The sequence below is a fragment of the Trichechus manatus genome, unplaced genomic scaffold, assembly GCF_000243295.1.
Source record: "Trichechus manatus latirostris isolate Lorelei unplaced genomic scaffold, TriManLat1.0 scaffold00147, whole genome shotgun sequence".
Classification (NCBI taxonomy): domain Eukaryota; kingdom Metazoa; phylum Chordata; class Mammalia; order Sirenia; family Trichechidae; genus Trichechus; species Trichechus manatus.
The window spans coordinates 32,849-52,619 of record NW_004444083.1 but is presented as its reverse complement, the minus strand read 5'-3'; the positions used below and the strand labels follow the sequence as shown (position 1 = coordinate 52,619).

Here is a 19,771-nt window from a genome sequence, read left to right as displayed (position 1 = left end):
GATGTCCCAGGACAAGGATGAGGACATCTTTGCCAGCGCAGGGCCCTGTGCTACCGTATGCTCACACAGGTGAATCTCTCTCTCTCTCTCTTACTGTCTCTCCTGCCCTGACCTGTCATTTGCGGGGCAGACAGGGCAGTAAACTGAGCCTCTCTTGGGCGAGGCTCTCCTCTGCCCAAGCCTCCATGGTTCATGGTGGCCCAGTAACAAGGTCTACCACCACGTAGTGCACCTGCCAGCTGTGGGCCAGCCTCATTCCTCTCCGCCCCAAGGCAGCACGGTGATCCAGGCTGTGCTGAGCTGGGCACTGCATAAATGTGCCAACTTCTCTTGCTTATAAGCACAGGTCTTGGGTGTTTCTCAGCTGACTGTTGGTAAGACTGTGCTGAAGGGGCCCTCCTGGGAGTTTGTGAGAAATCCTTTGCATTCTGCAGTGCTGTACAGAAAGGAGCGCTGAAGCCCCAGGCACTGTCTGCTCTGCTGCCGTCCTTACCTCTGTCCTCTGCCTTCCTCCATCACTGGTGACTTGCCTGTGGCTTCCAAGCCCCGGCATCCCCCACGTCCATGACCTGCTGGGGCAGGCTCCATTGCTGTGTCCTACACTCGGGTGTGAGGCGCTGTGGTCGTGCCTCCACGGGAGGCGTAGAAGGTCTCTCTCCCATGCAGGTTTGCCTGGTCTCAGGGCTGCTTTAACCCTAGAACCGCATTTCTGATCTTTCCTCTGAGGGCTTTGTGGGTGCCCTGGGAGGGGAACCCATGGGTCAAAGGCTTTTGATTTAAACAAAGTTAAACAAGTTTCTGTATTTTAGGAGTGCTCATACACCCTACCACGCCAATGCACATTAAAAGCCCAGCTGCCATAGAGTTGATTCCGACTCCTGGTGACCCCAGGTGTCAGAGTAGAGCTGCTCCGTAGGGTTTTCAATGGCTGGGTTTTGGGAAGTAGATCACCAGGACTTTCTTCTGAGGCACCTGGGGGTGGACTTGAACCTCCAACCTTTCAGTTAGCAGTCGAGCGTGTTAACCATTTTTACCACCAAAATCCTTAAAGGGGGCATGTGGAAGGAGGGTTTCCTGCTTCGTCTTGAGTTGCTGACTCCTGTCTTGTGTCTGGTCTAGAGTTCTCTCCGGGCCCCGGGTCTGCCTTGGATCCGGCTCCTGAACACTCCCTGGCTCCCAGCTGCCTGCCTGGTCCCCACCCGCTTTTCTGCTTAGAGGTCTGCCTACCTCTCTGCAGGATTTCTGTGGATATTCAGTCTTCCTTTCCCTTTTATTTCCATTTTCTCATGTAATAATTTTATCCTGACAAACTGTAAGTATTTTTGAGTCACCTCACATCCCGTTTGGGTTTGTATGTGTGTTTAAAATTCAGTTATTTCTAGTAAATTTATTCCCGTGTGTGACTATCACCACAATCCAGCTTCAGAACATTTCCATCACCCCAGAAAGTGCAGGATGAAGATTCGCCATGGGGAAATACAGGTGGGCGGGGACGCAGTCAGATGGGGTAATCCCAGCTCCCGTGAGCCTGGGGGCTGCACCACTGTGCCTCCTCCTCCTTAAGCTGGTCGCGATTGGCAGCCCCCCGCCCCGTGTCCCCAGCTCTCCCCAGGCACTGGGAGCCTCAGGAGCCACAGAGGAGGAGCCACAGTCCTGCTTTCAGCTTCCTGTTCTAGCTGCTCTGAACACTTTCACTTTATTTACTGGGAGCCTCGCTCCTGGCTGCCTGTTATAGCACAAACTTCCTGCTCCGTCCCCTGGCTTCTCCCTGAGTTCTCCCACCTGTCAGGGGTGATCCCCAGACCAGCCCGGAGCCCCGAGGGGCAGGAGCCGGCGGCCACCTCCATTCAGGTGGGTTTCGTCCCTGTTGCGTTCGTCTTCGTTCCCGGTGACTGGGCCTCTCAGTTTTTTTTTTGTGGGCTGTTGTGGGGGGGGTGTGCTCTGTGGACCGCGGGGGTCTCTGTGTAACAGTGTTTTTTCTAGAGGGGGAGAGGGGGCGTGTGGGCTCTGGGGCGTCTCTCAGAGGAGGAGCTGGGGGAAAGCGGAACCCTGGTGGCGTGGTGGTTAAGAGCTCCGCTACTAACCATAGGTTCGGCGTTTTGATTCCCCCGGCGTTTCTTTGGAACCCTGTTTGGGGGTTTTTCTTTTTTCTTTTGGGTTGGTTTTGGTTTTGTTTCGTTGGCACGGGTTTTGTTTTGGGGGGAGGCCGGGGGCCTTGTTGCGGCAAGGTTTTGTTCCTTTCCGGTTTTCGGCCCGGAAACTCTTTTGGGGCGTTTTTCTTCGTTCCCTTGGGTTGCTTGGGGCTTGAGGGCCCCTTACCCGGCCGGGGGGAGGCGGCCTTCCTTCCCAATTCTTGGCTTTTTCTTGGGGTTGGACCCTGGTTTTCCCTTCCCCCTTGGCCTTTGTTTTTGTTTTTGTTTTTTGCCCCCAGGGGCAGCTCATTCCTGAGTCAATGTGCTCCTGGTTGGAGGTGGTGGGAATTGGGTGGAAACGAGAAAACAAGGAGGGTACGTTTAATTTCTTCTCTGGTGTGTCGTGAAATTGTTGTATATTTTCTTTAAGCACATTCATAATTATTTCCTTGAAATAAATTTCTAGAAGTGGATATTGGGCTACCAGGGGACACATATTTTAGTGCATTTGACACAGATTACTAAATCAACCTACAGAACACTGAGACCTGTTTGCATGTACATCAACAGTGTCTAAGGTTATTGTTATAATTTTCTGTCTTGGCTAGTTTGATAGGCAAATGTGTTGTCAAATTGCTTTCCCACTTTTCTGACTACTGGTGAGTTAACATGCTTTTCGTGTGTTTATTTTGCACGTGACTTATTTGTTTATTAATAGTCTGATTATATCTTTTGCCTTTTTTCTGCGTGGTTATTTGTGTTTTTCTTATTGATTTGTAAGAGTTCTTTACATAAGAAAGATCTGAACATTGTCATATATGAGATGCAGCATTGGGCACTAGTGAGAAATAGGTCTGTAGAGTCAGACAAACCCTGTTTTGCCACTGAACACCTTGGGCAAGTTACTTCACCTGTCTGTGCCTCGGTTTCATCCTTGGGAATTATAATAGTGCCTATTTCAAGTGAGTGGGGCCGTGGTGGTTCAGTGGTAGTGTTCTTGAATTCCATGTGGTTGAGCCTGGTGGAGTGCCAGCCAGTGCACCTCGTGAGCAGCCCCCACTCATCTGTCAGTGGAGGCTAGCATGATGCTAGGATGCTGAACAGGTTTCAGCGGAGCTTCCAGTCTGAGACGAACTAGCAAGAAAGGCCTGGCAACTTACTTCTGAAATCAGCCAATGAAAACCATATGGATCACAACTGTTCGATTTGCAACTGATCATGGGAATGACGCAGGACTGGGCAGCGTTTTTTCTGTTGCTCATGGGGTCACCCTGAGTCGGGGCGGACTCAGTGGCAGCTAACAACAACAACATTTCAAGCAAGGCAGCATGTGACGTACTTAGCGAGCGGGCAGGCATGGGGTGAGCTTGCAATAAGTATTAGCTGTTATTATTATCAGTATTATTATGAATGCTGCAGATAGCTGTTTTCGGCGTTTTCCCTCCTATATTCAGAAATTTTGTGTAGTAAAATCTATCAATCTTTTCTTCCCATCATATCTGCTTATGGTGTCATATTTAGAAAGTCCCAGTGATGATATAAATGTTCTCCTGATCTTTCTACGTATGGAACTTTAATCTAGCTGGAATTTATTGTTGTTTATAGAATGAGGTCAGGATCTCGCGTGACTTTCCCCCCACATTATAGCCAAGGATCCCAACATCACTGCTGAACAATTCTTTCTCTTCTGATCTGAGATTTCTCCTTTATCATGCACAAATTTTGTGTTTATATGTATATTTACATAGAGACACACACACGTATTAAATGTGTGTCTGTTTTCTACTCATGTCTATTCATATCTCCCTGTTGGTAAGTTAGAACTGTGTTGTTTAATTACTGTAGCTTTATAATACTGTTTGGAGTCCCTGGGTGGTGCAAACAGTTAATGCGCTCACTGCTAACTGTAAGGTTGCCAGTTCCAGTTCATCTAGAGGTGACTTGGAAGAAAGTCCTGGTGATCTACTTCCAAAAAATCAACCATTGAAAACTGTGGAGCACAGTTCTAATCCAACACGCATGGGGCCGCCGTGAGTCAGAATCCACTTGACAGCAACTAATACCTTTTAGGATATGTTAGGGCAAAGCCTTCTTCATTATCCTTCTTTTTCTAATTCTTCATTTCTTAAATAGAAAATGTATTCTTCCAGAGGAACTTTAGAATCTACAACCAAAGGGTTGCCAGGCTTCACCAGGCTGCAGCCACAATTTAAACCAATTTAACAACAATAATTCAAGGATCTGTTCTGGACATGACCTTTCCCACCAGGGCTTTCAGAACCTTTGCAAGCCCCCGAGGAGTCCTATACATTCTCATTGCTCTTCTTCTTAAAGCATGTTCTTGCTACTATCACACAAAGTCTCTTCCAGGTGAAGTTAGAGTCGGCTTTCCTTCGGAGTACATGTGGTATACCCCTGGACGTGTCGAAAGGAGGAGGTTCTCCCTCCAGTTCCTAGGGTGTCCATGAAGGGGTTTTCCCATCTTCCCATGAAGGCATTTTGCTGTGCTTGAAGCTCCTGGTCCTCCTTCCTCTGTGGTGCTGCTTCTCCAGTGTCTTGCAGATCCTTGCTCTACATTCATGCTTGTGAGAGGAGCCTGGGCGGATTAGCGTAGAAGGCTGGCATGGGTTGGGAGGAGTGGCCTAAGTCTGCTTTCCCAAAAGGCCCTCCTCCTGAATACAAGCATCGGCTTAGGGTTCCAAGGACAAACGGGCTGGTCCCACTCTCGTGCTTCACTTAAGATGGGGCTTCTTAACCTTTTTTGTGTCATGCACGCTCTCCACAGTCTAGTGAAGGCTATGGATCCCTTCTCAGAAAAAAAATGCTTTTAAATGCATAATCAAAATACATAGGGTTACAAAGGAAAACAATTATATTGAGATACAGTTATCAAAATATTAAAATATACTTCTTGATCAACACATCAAACAAGATGTAGCGATGGGTCTAATAACTACTGGAATTTCGAAGTGGTGATGAACATCAATGCAATTACAAGGTACCTGCAATATCTGCAATGTGCTATGAAAATATCTGTGCCTTAACGGTAACAAAGTCACTAGTACTGCTGATATTTCTGTGGTTTGTTGCCTACATTCATAATTGAAAGAACTACGCCATTTTAGTTTGAGGCTAGTGAAATTAAGAAAATATCCTGGTTCATGAATACCTTGAACTCTATGGACCTCTGCTTTAGGGTGTGGGGACTTGGAACATTCTGGCAGCTGCGGCCCCTCTGCAACCACCGAAATGAAGATGGCACCACCCGATGGCTTTCCTCCAGGGCAGGAGGTGGCGGGTGGGCATCAGAGCACATGTCCCAGTCCTTTGTACAACCTCTTGTGTCTGTTTGAGAGATCTGCATTTCCTCAAGTTCTGCCTCCCTTTTTTCTGCTTTTTTTTTGTTCTGGTTTTTTTTTAAGTGTGGAAAAATATAGGTAACACCGAATTCCCCATTTAACCATTTTCTGAGTGCACAGTTCAATCGTATTAATTACATTCACGATGTTATGCCACCATCGTCACTATTTATTTACTAAAGTTTTCATCACCCCAAACAGTAACTCTGTGCCTTTTAGGAGTGACTCCCCTTTCCCCGCTCCTCCCAGGCGCTGGTAACCACTAATCTGTGCTCTGTTGCTATGCATTTGCCTTTTCTAGAGATTTCATGTAAGCGGGATCATACAGTGTTTGTCTTTTTGTGTCTGGCTGATTTCACTCAGCAGAATGTTTTCAAGGTTCATCCACACCGTAGAATGTATCAGAAGTTTATTCCTTTTTATAGCTGAATAATATTCCATTGTATATGTAGACCACGTTTTGCTCAGCCGTTCCTGTGTTAATGGACGCTTGGGTCGCTGCCACCTTTTGGCTATCATGAATAAGGCTGCAGTGAACACTGTTGTACAAGTATGTGTTTGAGTCCCTGCTTTCCTTTCTCTTGGGAGTGGAATTGTTGGATCACATGGTCATTTTGGAGCCCTGGTGGCACAGTGTTGGAGAGCTCGGCTGCTAACCAAAAGGTCGGCAGTTCTAATCTACCAGCTGCTCCTTAGAAACTCTGTGGGGCAATTCTACTCTGTCTGTAGGGTCACTATGAGTCTGAAAACAGTCGACGGCAACAGAATGGTAATCTTATGCTTAACTTTATGAGGAATCTCTGCAATACTTTTTCTTAGAACCCTACACCCCCACCACGAGGCTCGCTCAGGCAGGGAGATGACTTGAAGTATTCTCAGCTTTTATGCTGGGGCCAAGTATCACTGCCTCCGCTATTGGGTATGAACAGGTGAAGCATAAAGAACCTGGCGGATGTCCTGCTTTAAATGCTGTTGTATAATTAACCATCCTAAACTTAACCCCAGGCCCCTTCCTCTTAGCATGCGTTCATTCTGAGCTCAGAGTTCCTTTGGCTCTGCGCTTACCTCTGCAGTATCTTCCCCCCGGGCGTATTGTAGATGGTACATTTCTCTCCCATCTGTTCTCTATCTTCCAGGAGTTTCTCACAATTTGTAAATCTCTGATGGCATCTTGTCTTGTTTTCCGGTACTGTTGTGGATTATTTTTTTTTTACTGTATATATATATAGATATATTTATTGTTAAACGTTAAGACTTTGAGAATGAGGGGAGAGAGACAGGGTTGCTCAATCTGTTGCTGGGATCCTATCTCTGTAATTAGTCATTAATTCCAGTTTTAATTTTCTATTTGACACAAAATGCATTTGTAGAAATGGGATCCATGTCTGTTTTGTTTTGTAAAAATCTCTAAGTGGTTGAATTTTTTGTTCGTCCTTGCCTTTTCTTAGGCGTTTGTCAGAGAACATCAGCGATGAATTTTATGCCTATTAAAACTTCCTGATATCTTCTTGTAACCTATTAATTGTCAGTTTGCATGCATGCTGCACGAGCATGGGAAGAGGCACACGGTCTGTTTTGGGATGCGAAACTGATACAGAATATAAACCAGTTATGTTTCCTTTACTAACCTGTTGGCCACGTCGTTTATGGTTTTATTTATGTTTGCTTAATTGTGTGTCAAAGATCGCAGGTGGTTTATTAAAGTGTCTAGATATGACCAGGGTTCTGTCTTTCTAACCTTTTTTAGGCAGTGTCTATTTCATAAGCATTGTTACTGTATTCTTTATATTGTAGTCCAAGGAGATGCGGCGAGTCCAGCTCAATGTGTCCATACTGCATATACTTGTGAATATAAGCCCAGAACCAGAAAGTTGGAATTTGTTCCCAATTCTACCACTTCCAAGTTGTGCAACACTGGACAAGTTATTAAATCTATGTCTCCATTTCCCCAACAATAAAGTGGGTGTGATAATAGTGACCATCTCTCAAGGGTTTTTTGTAGATCAAATAAGTTAATGCATGTGAAACCCTTAGAACAAAGCCTGGCATGCCGGAAGCGCTCAATAAATATTAGCTATTTTTAATATCCCACCACCTGTTTGTCAGTTATACTGCGGTGGCTTGCGTGTTGCTGTGATGCTGGAATTTCTGCCAACTATCTTTCAAATACCAGCAGGGTCACCCATGGTGGATCGGTTTCACCAGAGCTTCCTGATTAAGACAGACTAGGAAGGAAGGCCTGGTGATGTATTTCTGAAAATTCACTAATGAAAACGTTGTGGAACAGAACAGAATATTGTCCAGCTGAGCTAAACATGCCAACAATTGTGAAGATGGTGCAAGACTGAGCAATGTTTTGTTCCGTTGTACACGGGGTCACTGTGAGTTGGAGCCAAATTGACAGCAATTAACAACAACAAAATTTTAATATTTTCCTTATGTTTACCAGCAGCCCTTTGGAATTTTGCAGTCATCTTGTAGGTCACTGTCAGAACCATAGTTGTTCAGAGTTGTCATTGTTTCCTACATCCACGAGTCTTTTAGGCAGACACTACTTTGGGGACTGCTAAGGGATGCATTTGGGACCAGCATGCCTCTCTTTAGATGCCCATTTAATGCAGAGAGCAGCTCCCAAGCTCTTCGGAGTCTTTGTTCCTCTTTCCACATTGTGCCTCTTTCCACAGGATGTTCACCGTGACCAGGGCCTTGGAAGAGACCCTTCGTCAGCACTTCATATACCAGAAGCTGGAGATTGCCTATGCCATACACAAGCCATTTCCCTTCTTCGAAGGCCTCCGAGACAAGTACTTCATCACTGAGAAAATGTACGAGGTGAGTGATGTTGACCACTTCCCCAGCCCTCATCAAGTATGCCCCAATATCAAGATCTCCAATCACAAACCACCAGGGCTTCTGGACTTTGGAAGGCCCAACCCCGGCACGTTCATCATCACAGAAGATGGGGATGGCTGGGAGAGACAGTGTCAGAGGGTCCATCCCAACTCCCAATTCCCGACTGAAGAGTTTGTCAGCCATAGTCAATTCTGATGTAAGACAAGGCGGGTGCTGGGAGGTATGGTTCTGTGGACCAAAATGACACTCTGTCCATATAATTGTGGGGTTTTAAAGCATTTCCTGAGCCCCAGGCCCAGGGAAGTGCTAGCACTGATTGAAGGATCTAACCTTAGCCTGTGTCTTAGTCATCTAGTGCTGCTATAACATAAATACCACAAGTGGATGGCTTTAACAAAGAGAAATTTGTTTCTTCACAGCAAGGTATGCTGAAAGTCCAAATTCAGGGCGTCAGCTCCAGGGGAAGGCTTTCTCTCTCTGTCAGCCTTCTCATTGGTGTTCTCCTGGACTAGGAGCTTCTCCACGTAGGGACCCCAGGTCCAAAGGATGCGCTCTGCTCTTGGCACTGCTTTCTTGGTGGTATGAGGTCCCCATGTTTCTCTGCTCACTTCTCTCTTTTATATCTCAAGAGGTTGCCTCAGGACACAATATCTTGTAGATTAAATCCTGCCTCACTAACACAATTGCCGCCCATCCTCCCTCATTAACATCATAGAGGCAAGATTTACAACATACAGGAAAATCACACAATCCTGGGAATCATGGCGCAGCCAAACTGATACACACATTTTCTGGGGGGACATAATTCAATCCATGACAGCCTGGTTAGCTCCAACTCCCTTTTCAGGTCAAACGCCACTCCTCCAAGGGACCTCCTTGACCTATCCATCTCATTAAGACCCCCTGGTTTTCTCTCTCACAGAATCTATGCTTTCCCTCTACAACACTTCTCACAATTAGTAGTTGGGTAGTTATTTGTGTTTGCTGTTTAATGCCCATCTTCTCAGCTGACAGTGCCCCATGTGGGCAGCACCATGTTGATCTTACCACTGCAGTGTACCCAAGGACTAGCTCACTGAGCCTAGTAGGTGTCAGTAAATATTTTTCAATCAATTCTCACCTGCCTTGCTTTTCATTTTGGCCATGTTCTCAGCAAGAGGTTTCCTGATGGTGTACCTGTGACTGGAACTCATTCAGGCCAACCCAAGTCCAAGAGAGAACAGAGGCTAAGGAGCAATCAACAGAATTGCCGCTTGTAACCAACTGTTACTTCCATTGCTGAAGCATCCTGACCAAAGCCTTAAAGAAATAATTATATAGTAGCTTACTTTGAATGTCCCTGGGTGGTGCAAACAGTTAGCACATTTGGCTGCTAATTGAAACCTTGCAGGTTCAAGTTGACCCAGAGGTACCTCAGAAGAAAGTCCTGGTGATCTACTTCCAAAAAATCAGCCATTAAAAAACCACATGGAGCACAGTTCTACTCTGACACACATGGGGTCACCATGAGCTGGAGTCGACTCAATGGCAACTGGTTAGCTTACTTTGACACCACTTTCCTTCCTTAAAATTTCTCTCGTTCCTCAAATGTTCCTGAAAATAAGGTTCACAAAACAGACTTACTTTTCAAGAAGGCTGAATTGTTTATTCCTGAGAGACTAGCCACCCAAATATATGAGAATCTCCAAAAGTAAATATGTAGACCTGTGACCTTTGAGAATTTGTCTATATTTTTTGTTTTTACTTATTTTTTTATTTTGTTTTTGTTATTCTTGAGAATATACACATACACCAATTCAACAATTTCTACATGTACAATTCATTGACAGTGATTACATTCTTCAGGCTGTGCAACCATTCTCGCCCTCCTTTTCTGAGTTGTTTCTCCCCCATTAGCATAAACTCACTGCCCCTAAGGTTCCTATCTAATCTTTCGAGTTGCTGTTGTCAGTTTGATCCCATACAGATAGTTCTTAAAATAGTATAATGTTCAAGGCAGATTTTCTTTTTACTAGTTAAGCTAAACTGTTATTTGTCTTAAGAAGACTTCAGGGGATATTTTTGGTTTAAGACTTAAAGATTTTTTCAGGACAAGAGTTTCATCTGACTTCCACGGTTCCATAAAGTCTGGAGTCTATTAGAATTTGAAATTATGTTCTGCATTTTCCCCCTTTTGATTAGGATTCTTCTATAAAATCTTTGATCAGAAGGTTCAGTAGTGGTAGCCGGGCACCATCCAGTTCTTCTGGTATGATGGCAAAGGACGCAGTTGTTCATGGAGGCAATTAGTCACACATTCTATATCCTCCTCCTCCTCCTGACTCTCCTTCTTCCTCAGTTGCTTCAGGCAAATAGAGACCAATTGTTGTGCCTCGGATGGCCACTAGCAAGCTTTTAAGACCCTAGGCGCTACACAGTGAACTTGGAGGTAGAACAGAAGCCTTAAACATGTTATTAGACCAATTAACTGGGATGACCCTAAACCTCCAAACCAGGGAACCAAATCCCAGGAGCTGTTTGGTTGTACATAAGCAGCCTCAGGAGCTACTCTTTTTTTTTTTTAAATGTTAAATGTTCCTTCTTAAGAGAGTGAAATAGCTTTCTGACGACTTAGAAAACCATAAATGTATAATTCCCCTCCATTCAATTTTGCAACTGTTTACAATAATCCTTCATTCCATTTCTTAAGGAATCTCTGGAAGCCTGTCAGAACTTGGTCCCTGTATCCAGAGTGGTGCACAACATCCTCACCAAACTGGAGAGAACGTTTGACCTGTCGTTTCTGGTGGTGTTGTTCAGCCCAATTAACCTGCGCGAATACCCCAATCTAATGACTATTCTCAGGAGCTTCAGAAGGGGTAATGAGGTTTCTTGAATACTTTCGGGGCTGTAGAAGCATGCAAGAAATTGCTATGTGAAAAGTTTGGTTTGTTTTCAGCTTGGTGGAATATGCACTTCAGTTTCCAGCTCTCTTTGGGAAGTTATGGGCCATACTCTCTCAGGGTCACGGCAGGAGGTGCAGCCCCTGATAACGACATGGATGGGGATGAATAATACTAAGTATCGTTTCTTTGAGTGCTTACTATGTGCCACACATTATCCCAGGCACTGCAGATGGTTATCATGTGTCATCTTTTAAAGAATCCTATAAAGTCGTCACTATCCCCGTTTTACAGATAAGGAAATTAAAGCCCAGAGTAACTTCCCCAGAGTTACTTGCCTGCTAGGAGGCGGAGCCAGGAATCATGATCAGGTCTCCCAATGCCAGAGCCCAAGGTTTTGACCACTCTCCGAAACAAGGACAAGCTGGAAGCCAGATTGTAAAGCTGAAGCGGGGAAGACAGGAAGCTGAAGAGGAAGAGAAGGGACATAGAGACAGAAAAGAGGGCATGAGAAAGAAATAGAGCGTGAAGTGCAGTGAGTCCATCAAGAAAGAGCTAGATAAATAAGGGAGTAGAAAAAAGCGTAATGGCAGAGCTGGGAAGAAAGAAGCAAGGGCAAGAAAGAAATTATTTTACGTTTGAAGAAAAACACTTTGGCCAAAACTCATGATTCACTTATCTGAGAACAACAGGGGAAGGACCACCAGAAATCAATGGATGGTGACATTTTCCTTAGTGGAGTCACCATGTTGATAACGCTTCATCTGTTCAGTGACACGTCACCATTCCTTGAGCTAAAGGGGCAGCAAAAGAGAAAAAGTCAGCCTCCAAGCAGGTGGAAGAGAAAGTGGCCTTGTTCTCCTGGCAGCATTGGGGCAGTGACAGGAGAAACTTGGACCTAAAGGCTGTGCTAAGCAGGTCTGTGAGCCAGAGGGACCCACGAACTGGATGTGTCCATGGCCTGGCTGAACTCAAGTATCTTCCTACGTCTGCAACTCTGTGATAGATTGTTCTGTTGGGTCGTTTGCTCAAATCTGACTTTACGTTCCCTTTTCTGCTTGCTAGTTGGGACAACTTTCCCTCTTGAATAAATGATGGAGAGAATCATAAGAGAAACCCGGCATTGGCTTTGCAGGGGAACATCATGCAGAAAACCAAGGGCCTAGGGTACTGGGGATAGGGGAGAAGTTTGGTGTGGCCAATTATAGGGTATAAGGAGGGAGCCACAATCTGCAGAGATGAACAGAAACAGAATATAAAAGTTCTAATGTGCCATGCTAAAGAATTTGGATTTTATCCTCTTTACCCCAGGGAAGGAAACCCTGGTTGCATAAGTGGTTAAGAGTTTGGCTGCTAACCAAAAGGTTGGCAGTTCGAATCCACCAGGAATTCCCTAGAAACCCTATGAGGTAGTTCTACTTTGTCCTGTAGGGTCACTATTAGTCGGAATTGCCTTCACAGTAGTGGGTTTAGCTGTTCTGGTACTTCAGAGAAGTGTCATGTGTTTATTTATTAAAAGAGACCTGTATTAAAATGATTGCATGTACAGTAATTATCTAATTTCTATCTATGAAAACTAAGTTAAAGAATAAAATAAAATTAATTCCTGGGTACACAGTCAAATTCAGCTTTATATATGAAACCACTTTGGCATTAATTCAGGTGTTCAGTGCAATGATGTTGCTGTTGTTAGGTGCCATTGAGTCGGTTCTGACTCATAGTGACCCTATGGAAACAGAACAAAACACTGCCCGGTCCTGCATCATCTTCACAATTGTTATGCTTGAGCCCATTGTTGCAGCCACTATGCCAATCCATCTCATTGAAGGTCTTCCTCTTTTTTGCTGACCCTCTACTTTACCAAGCATGATGTCCTTCTCCAGGGACTGGTCTTTCCTGATGACATGTCCGAAGTATGTGAGACAAAGTCTCACTATCCTTGCTTCTAAGTGCAGTTATAATAAATTGAATACCCAAATAAAATAAATAAAATAGAAAGGGGCCACAGACAGACCAATGACAGGGAGGAATCCAGTTCTATGTAACTCGGGGAGGGAGAAGGAATGACTCCATGCCCCCACCCCACTGAAAGTCATGTATGAAGAATTCCCATTCTCCAAATACGTAATTCTGAGTGTTCGGGGTGCTGATATGTGCTCATTCACTAATCCCAGTTGGCGATGCCTGCGGAGGGTGGAGCAGAGCCATGCCAGTCCTATCCCCAGCCCCAGCCGACCCAGCAGAAGGGAGCTCCAATGTCCAACCTGCACACCAGGACCTGCTGCCATGGCCGCCACTCCTACACACACTGCCCAACCGTCCGCCTTGTGCACCAAGGGTTCACCAGCCTGAGGCATCCACACAGCAAAGCAGTGAGATCCTGGGTGAACCGCTAAGCCCTTCTGGCCCTGCCGTGGCTCTCCCTGAATTCATCCAGGAAGGAAGGGTCACTCCAGGTGAGAGAAAGACAATGTCCAACACCTGTGTCTCCCCAACCTAGAGTGCCCAGGCACCCAGGGTCCTGTCCTTTTCTTGGTCTGCTCCTTTCCATGCACCCACCTACCCATATACAGCCCTTTCTAGAAGGATTCTGCTCACTCCAGGGGTCCAGGTGAGGCCAGAACCCCTAACAGCTGCTTCCCACCTGCAGGAGCTTCCCAGGGCTGCTGTAACCCAGTAATACAAAGTGGGTGGCTTAAAATAACAGAAATTGGTTCTCTCACAGTTCTGGATGTGAGAAGTCCAAATTCAGGGAGTCTGCAGGGCGATGCTCTCTCTGAAGGCTCTAGAGGAAGAGCTTTCCTTGTCTCTTCCAGCATCTGGTAGCCACAGGAGTTCCTTGGTGTGTAGATATATCACTCAAATCTCTGGTTCGGTCTTCACATGACCATCTTCACTCGGTTTGTGTCTCTGTGTCTCTTCTCTTTTTATAAAGACACTAGTCATGTTGGTTTAAGCACCACCCTACTCCAGTATGCCCTCATGTTAACTAATTACATCTGCAAAGAACCTATTCCCAAATAAGTTCGCATTCACAGGTACAGAGGGTAGGACTTCAACATTCCCACCCATAACTGCAGTCCTAGATCATACCAACCCTCTGCCCTTGGGTCTTGGAGCTCCCTCTACCCTGGACATTTTATGTTCACTCTCTCTCTGGCCCCAAGTCCCTGTGACCCGCAATTATTTTTCTTCCTCTCTTCAGTGTTCCATGACAACTTAACATCCAAAACAAATGAAAAAGACTCAGAAGAGATGCCCAGTCGTCTGCCTGGCCCTGTGCAAGGTAATGTTGATCGGAATGACCTAACCTCACTGAAGGTGACTTTGAAGGAAGAGCTCACACTTGCCAACCCAGAGGCTTGTGGCAAGAACCCGGGAAAGAGAACCAAGTATAAAAAGGGAAAGAAACAAAGAGGGGAACTGATTCACCAACCCAGTGTAAGACGGATTATCAGGGACACTCTGCCACAGCCAGTTTGATACTGTGATGTCCAAACCACCAGTTACCATGGAGTTGATTCCAAATCATGTCAACCTCACATATGTCTGAGTAAAACTGCTCCATAGGGTTTTCAGTGGCTATTTTTCAGAAGTAGATCTCCAGGCCCTTCTTTCAAGACAGTTTTGGGTGGTCTCGAACCTCCAACCTTTCAGTTAGCAGCCAAGTGCATTAACCATTTGCACCAGCTGAGGGCTACAATGTACAAAAAATCCAATCAAAATGCAAAACAAACCAATGATCAAAAAACCCTGTTCTGAATTGACACGTAACTTGTGCAACGTGCCATCCATGGCCCTTACCTGATACGTTGCTCCTACTTGACTATGGGGGGGCTTTCAGTTTCAACCTTATTATTTTTACATGGCTTGGATTCTATTGAAATGCGGTCAGTTTGCATTATTCACGGATTTCGTATTTGTGAATTCACCGACTAGCTAACATTTATTTGTAACCCCCCAAATCAACACTTGCAGTGATTTTGCTGACATTCACGGCGATATGCAGAGCAGCTAAAATTTTGAGTTGCCCAATGCACACATTCCCAGGTGAGGTTGAACAAGGCTGATTCGGCTAATTCAGTGTTCATAGGGACTTTATAGAACTTTACGGCAGTTAACAAGCATCAATATAATGAGAATTAGAAAAGACAACATTTTTAAAGGTCTCCTGGAGCTGAATTAGCTTCTAAGATTGTGTCACTTGTCCCCCCACCCCCAAATCTTCATTATAAAAGATTTTGATTACCATATATATAGCATTTGTATGTTACTAGGTGCTGTCTTTGTGATTCCATCCCAAATGATCCCGCCATACTGCATGATAATTCTGCCTCATGCTTGTCCCTACTTTCTGCAATGATCCTTTCAAACACATTCTCTTTTTCTCAACAGATGATTTTGCCTCCTTCTTCTTAGAGAAAAGCATTAGATGGCATCATGGATTGGAACTGAGTCCCCCAAAAATATCTGTCAACATGACTAGGTCATGAGACCCTGTATTGTATGATTGTCCACCATTTTGTTATCTGATGTGATTTTCCTATGTTTTGTAAATCCTACCTCTATGACGTTAAAGAAGCAGGATTAGAGGGAGTTATGTTAATTAGGTAGGACTCAATCTACAAGATTAAGTTGTGTCTTAAGTCAATCTCTTTTGAGATATAAAAGAGAGAAGCCAGCAGAGAGACAGGGGGACCTCATACCACCATGAAACAAGAGCCAGGGGAATAGTGAGTCCTTTGGACCCAGGGTCCCTGCACTGAGAAGCTCCTGGACCAGGGAAGATTGATGATAAGGACCTTCCCCTAGAGCCAACAGAGAGAAAGGCTTCCCCCTGGAGCTGGCACCCTGAATTTGGACTTCCAGCCTTCTAGACTGTAAGAGAATAAATTTCTCTTTGTTAAAGCCATCTACTTGTAGTATTTCTGTTATAGCAGCAACAGATAACTAAAACAGATGGTAATCCCCTCACTTCCTGCTGCCAACCTTGTGAACCCTAACTGCATCTGCCCCCATCCTCTTCAGGCTCTCCTCTCTAAGGCAATCCTTCCACCTCGCCTTTCAGTGTGATCATGCCTTCGCTATCCTGAATATTCAGCATCTCCCTATCTCCCTCTCACAAGGATCTTCACCCAGCCAATGCTCAAGCCCCCTCACCCCCATCTCATAAAAGGAACTTTCCCTTGATCCTCATCTCACTTCAGCTGCTTCCATGGCGCTCTCAACCGGGCTTCTAGAAATAAGCTATTTAAGCTAATTGTTGCCATTTCCCCTCTCCCCTCTCTCCCCTGCCATCTCAAGAGTTTCTTCTTTCTCCATGAAATGGCATTACCTAAGGTCACTAACAACCTCCCAGCCACTGGAGTTTGAAACCAACTGAAAATCGTTGACATGTAAGGTTGGCAGATCTATGTATATATAAAACGTTATCTTTATCAATTTCTTTTTAAGGAAAGAAAAGAAAAATAAGTGGCCGATCAACTCCAAAAAAGAGACATGAGGACAAAAGCTTCCCAAGAGGTAAGATGAGGGTACAAGTGGAGGCTAGAAACAGCTCATGCAGGGCCTCGTAGGTCACGGTGTGGGGGTTGGATTTCATACTAAATACATGGGAAGCCATTGAAGGGGCCTAGCAGTGAAGTGACATGATCCAACAAGTTTTGCCTCTGTGTAAAGAGTTAGGGAAGCATGGAGGTGACCTTTTGGGGGGCAGATGACTCAAGAGATGATAGTTCCCTGGATTCTGGTATTTCCTGATAGGGTGGGGGCTGGAGAAGTAAGAAGGGCGATCACTACTGTGGGAGGAGGTCACTAAAGGGCAGTTCAGTTGGCTAGTCAAAGGTCATGACAAGAGCCGAAAAGACAAAGACTAAATGTGCCCAAATGCCTGAGTCAAAGGGTAAGGCTGATGCCAGAATCTGCCACTAGAATGGCTCAGTGTAGGAGGCTTACTCATGGAGTGGGCACAGGGTGAGGGAAATGCAGAAAGTAATAGTACAAGGAGGGAGATGTGCAGAGAAAGAAGGTGAGGTGAGACAAGAGGGACAGAGAGAGCAAGGACCCGTGGGTCTGAGGGTAGTGGTCAGAAGAAGTAAACGTATCCTCAGGGTACAGTTCACCTCTGCTGTGGCCACGTGGATTCACATGACCACTTCCCAATGTCCACTGTTCGTTTCCATCAGTAGAGTGACCACTGCTGATGGGCCTTGTCTCCCCTTCCACTGAGTCTGGAAGGCTCCTCTCTGATCTGGGCAGGCCCAGTGGCTCCAATCCTCAGGGCAGACATGTTCTTGGGGTTTTTTTTTTTTCCTAATGGCTCACTTCTAGAAGTGAATGCTTGGCCAAAGAGTCTATATATTGAGAATTAACACATATTGTAAAATTTCCCAAACTGTTCACCAAATATTCCAGTGCCCTATCACCCCTTTCCCCTACTGAGGGTTACACATCCCTGTCCTGTTGACTCAGGAATGGCCGTGGAACGTGGCCAAAAAAATATGACAGAAGCAAAGGGTCACTTCCAGGCCAACCCTTTAGGAGACCATGTCAACCAGCAACTGAGACCACAATGTCCTAGACAGAGGCTGCTCTGCCAGGCTGGAACCATGAGTGTTGATGACAGGGGACTGAGACTCATCTAACTTGTGATGAACAAGTAGCATGAGAGAGATGTAAACCTTTGTTGTTCTAAACCAGGGCTCAGTAATCTTTTTCTGTAAAGATTCAGATAATAAAGATTTTAGGTTTTGGGGGCAATACACTATGTGGTAACTACCCACCTCTACTGTTGTAGCATGTAAGCAGCCAGAGACAACACGTAAACAAATGAACTTGGCTTGTTCCAATAAAACTTTATTTATAAAAACAAGTGAGGAACCCAGTTTGGCCTACAAGCCATCATTTGCTAACACCTGTAGTAGACCACTGAGATTTGGGAAGGTCATAATTTAACGTAGTATTACCTAGCCTACTTTGACTAATATTTTAAAGGTAAGTTTTTTAATAGATTTGTTATTTGAATTTTTTCCTTTTGAGGATCACCTGTTTGTATTTGCCCATTTTAAAATGGGACTTTAAAAAAACTGTTAGGGAAGTCAATCTTTTGTTATGCTTATCACAATTTCTCTCATTTTGTTTTTGTCTTTTAGCTAAGTTGAGAAGCTTTTGGTAGTGGAGAAAGTTTTCATTTTGAGATAGTCAAACCAGTTTATCTTTTCCAGTATAGTTTATGCCAGGATTTCTCAACCTTGGCACTATGGACGCTTTGGGCTGGATGCTATTTTGTGTGGGGACTGTCCCACGTATCTGTAGAATGTTTAGCAGCATCCTTGTCCTCTACTCACTAGCAGCCAGTAATACTCCCCAGCTGTGACAACCAGTGCTATGTCCACGCATTGCCAAATGTCCCCTGGGGGGAGCAAAATCGCCCATCGTTGAGAACCACTTCTTTGTGCCTTATACTTAGTCCTTTAAAAGTCTCTTCTATGCAATATTTATGGAGCCCTGGTGGTGCAATGGTTAAGAGCTATGTTGAGCTACGGCTGCTAACCAAAAGATCGGCAGTTCGAATCCACCAGCTGCTCCTTGAAAATCCTATGCGGCAGTTCTACTCTATTCTATAGGGTCACTATGAGTCAGAATCAACTCGAAGGTGACAGGATGCAATATCTATAAGGCTACATCCCTTTATTAACTCCAAGTATTTGTAATAAATGTATATAAATATAAATTTGTGAAAAATTGGCTTCTGTAATATTTTTTGCTTTCCTATCTGTTGACATGAGCTTGCTATTTTCCTTCAGTAAATGCTATAATTTTCCCTTCATAAGGACTCATATGTACCCTGTCTCACCAAAATGGTAGAAAGGGAAAATTAAAATTATTGACATAAAATTGACATTAAAAATATTGACCTTGTAAAACTATGTTTGCAGTTATAAGAGGTTACTATTTTTTATTTGGTGGGAAAAAAGATATCGATTCAAGTTCAGTGAGTAGTTGTCAGAGAAATATTCTCCAAAGGAGTAAGCCAGCAAGAGGCAGACCAGGGCCTTGACCTGCTGCAGAACGTTCTGTCCTCTCTCTTCTCTATCTTCCACTTCCCTTCCGCTGCTTCTCAGGTCTTCCCACCTGCACTGGTCTCCATTTTAACAAGGTGCCCACTTGTCATGCTCCCGGTCAATGACAAGGAGTGACCTGGAAGGGCCACATAAAGACCCAAAACGATTAAAGGAGGAGCACCAAACCTAAGTCAAGTCCTAACATAAACTAAGTCCTTCAACCTAGGAATCGGCGAAAACTCTTATCCAAGCAAAGCCAGGTCAGGTTCTCATTTCCAGTGGGCCAAGCCTCCTCCTCCTGTTGGTCAGGGGCTGCAGGCCTGGTCTCTGTGTAAGGCCCTCTGCTTGCTCTTACTCCTTGCATTTAACATTGTGCCTCTTTGAATCACTTGTCCTTCTCTCTTTCCTTCTTTCCCCTCCGCTTCCTCTTCTTCTTCTCTCTTTTTTTTTTTTTTTTGTTTATTGTTGGAGTTTAAATGAAG

The 19,771-nt window shown here is 44.8% G+C and overlaps 1 protein-coding gene across 1 annotated transcript in view; it reads left to right on the top strand.

Moving 5' to 3' along the window:
* The first annotated feature begins 473 nt into the window (after positions 1-473).
* The window catches only part of SP110 (SP110 nuclear body protein), a 31,021-nt gene continuing 11,723 nt past the window's right edge, over positions 474-19,771 (top strand). The window contains exons 1-6 of the mRNA XM_023740065.1: positions 474-1,851; positions 8,176-8,323; positions 11,034-11,202; positions 13,401-13,682; positions 14,432-14,512; positions 16,681-16,749. Of these exons, the coding sequence (XP_023595833.1) occupies positions 8,177-8,323; positions 11,034-11,202; positions 13,401-13,682; positions 14,432-14,512; positions 16,681-16,749 (748 nt within the window). The 5' untranslated portion in view covers positions 474-1,851; position 8,176. The remainder of the gene's footprint in view (positions 1,852-8,175; positions 8,324-11,033; positions 11,203-13,400; positions 13,683-14,431; positions 14,513-16,680; positions 16,750-19,771) is intronic.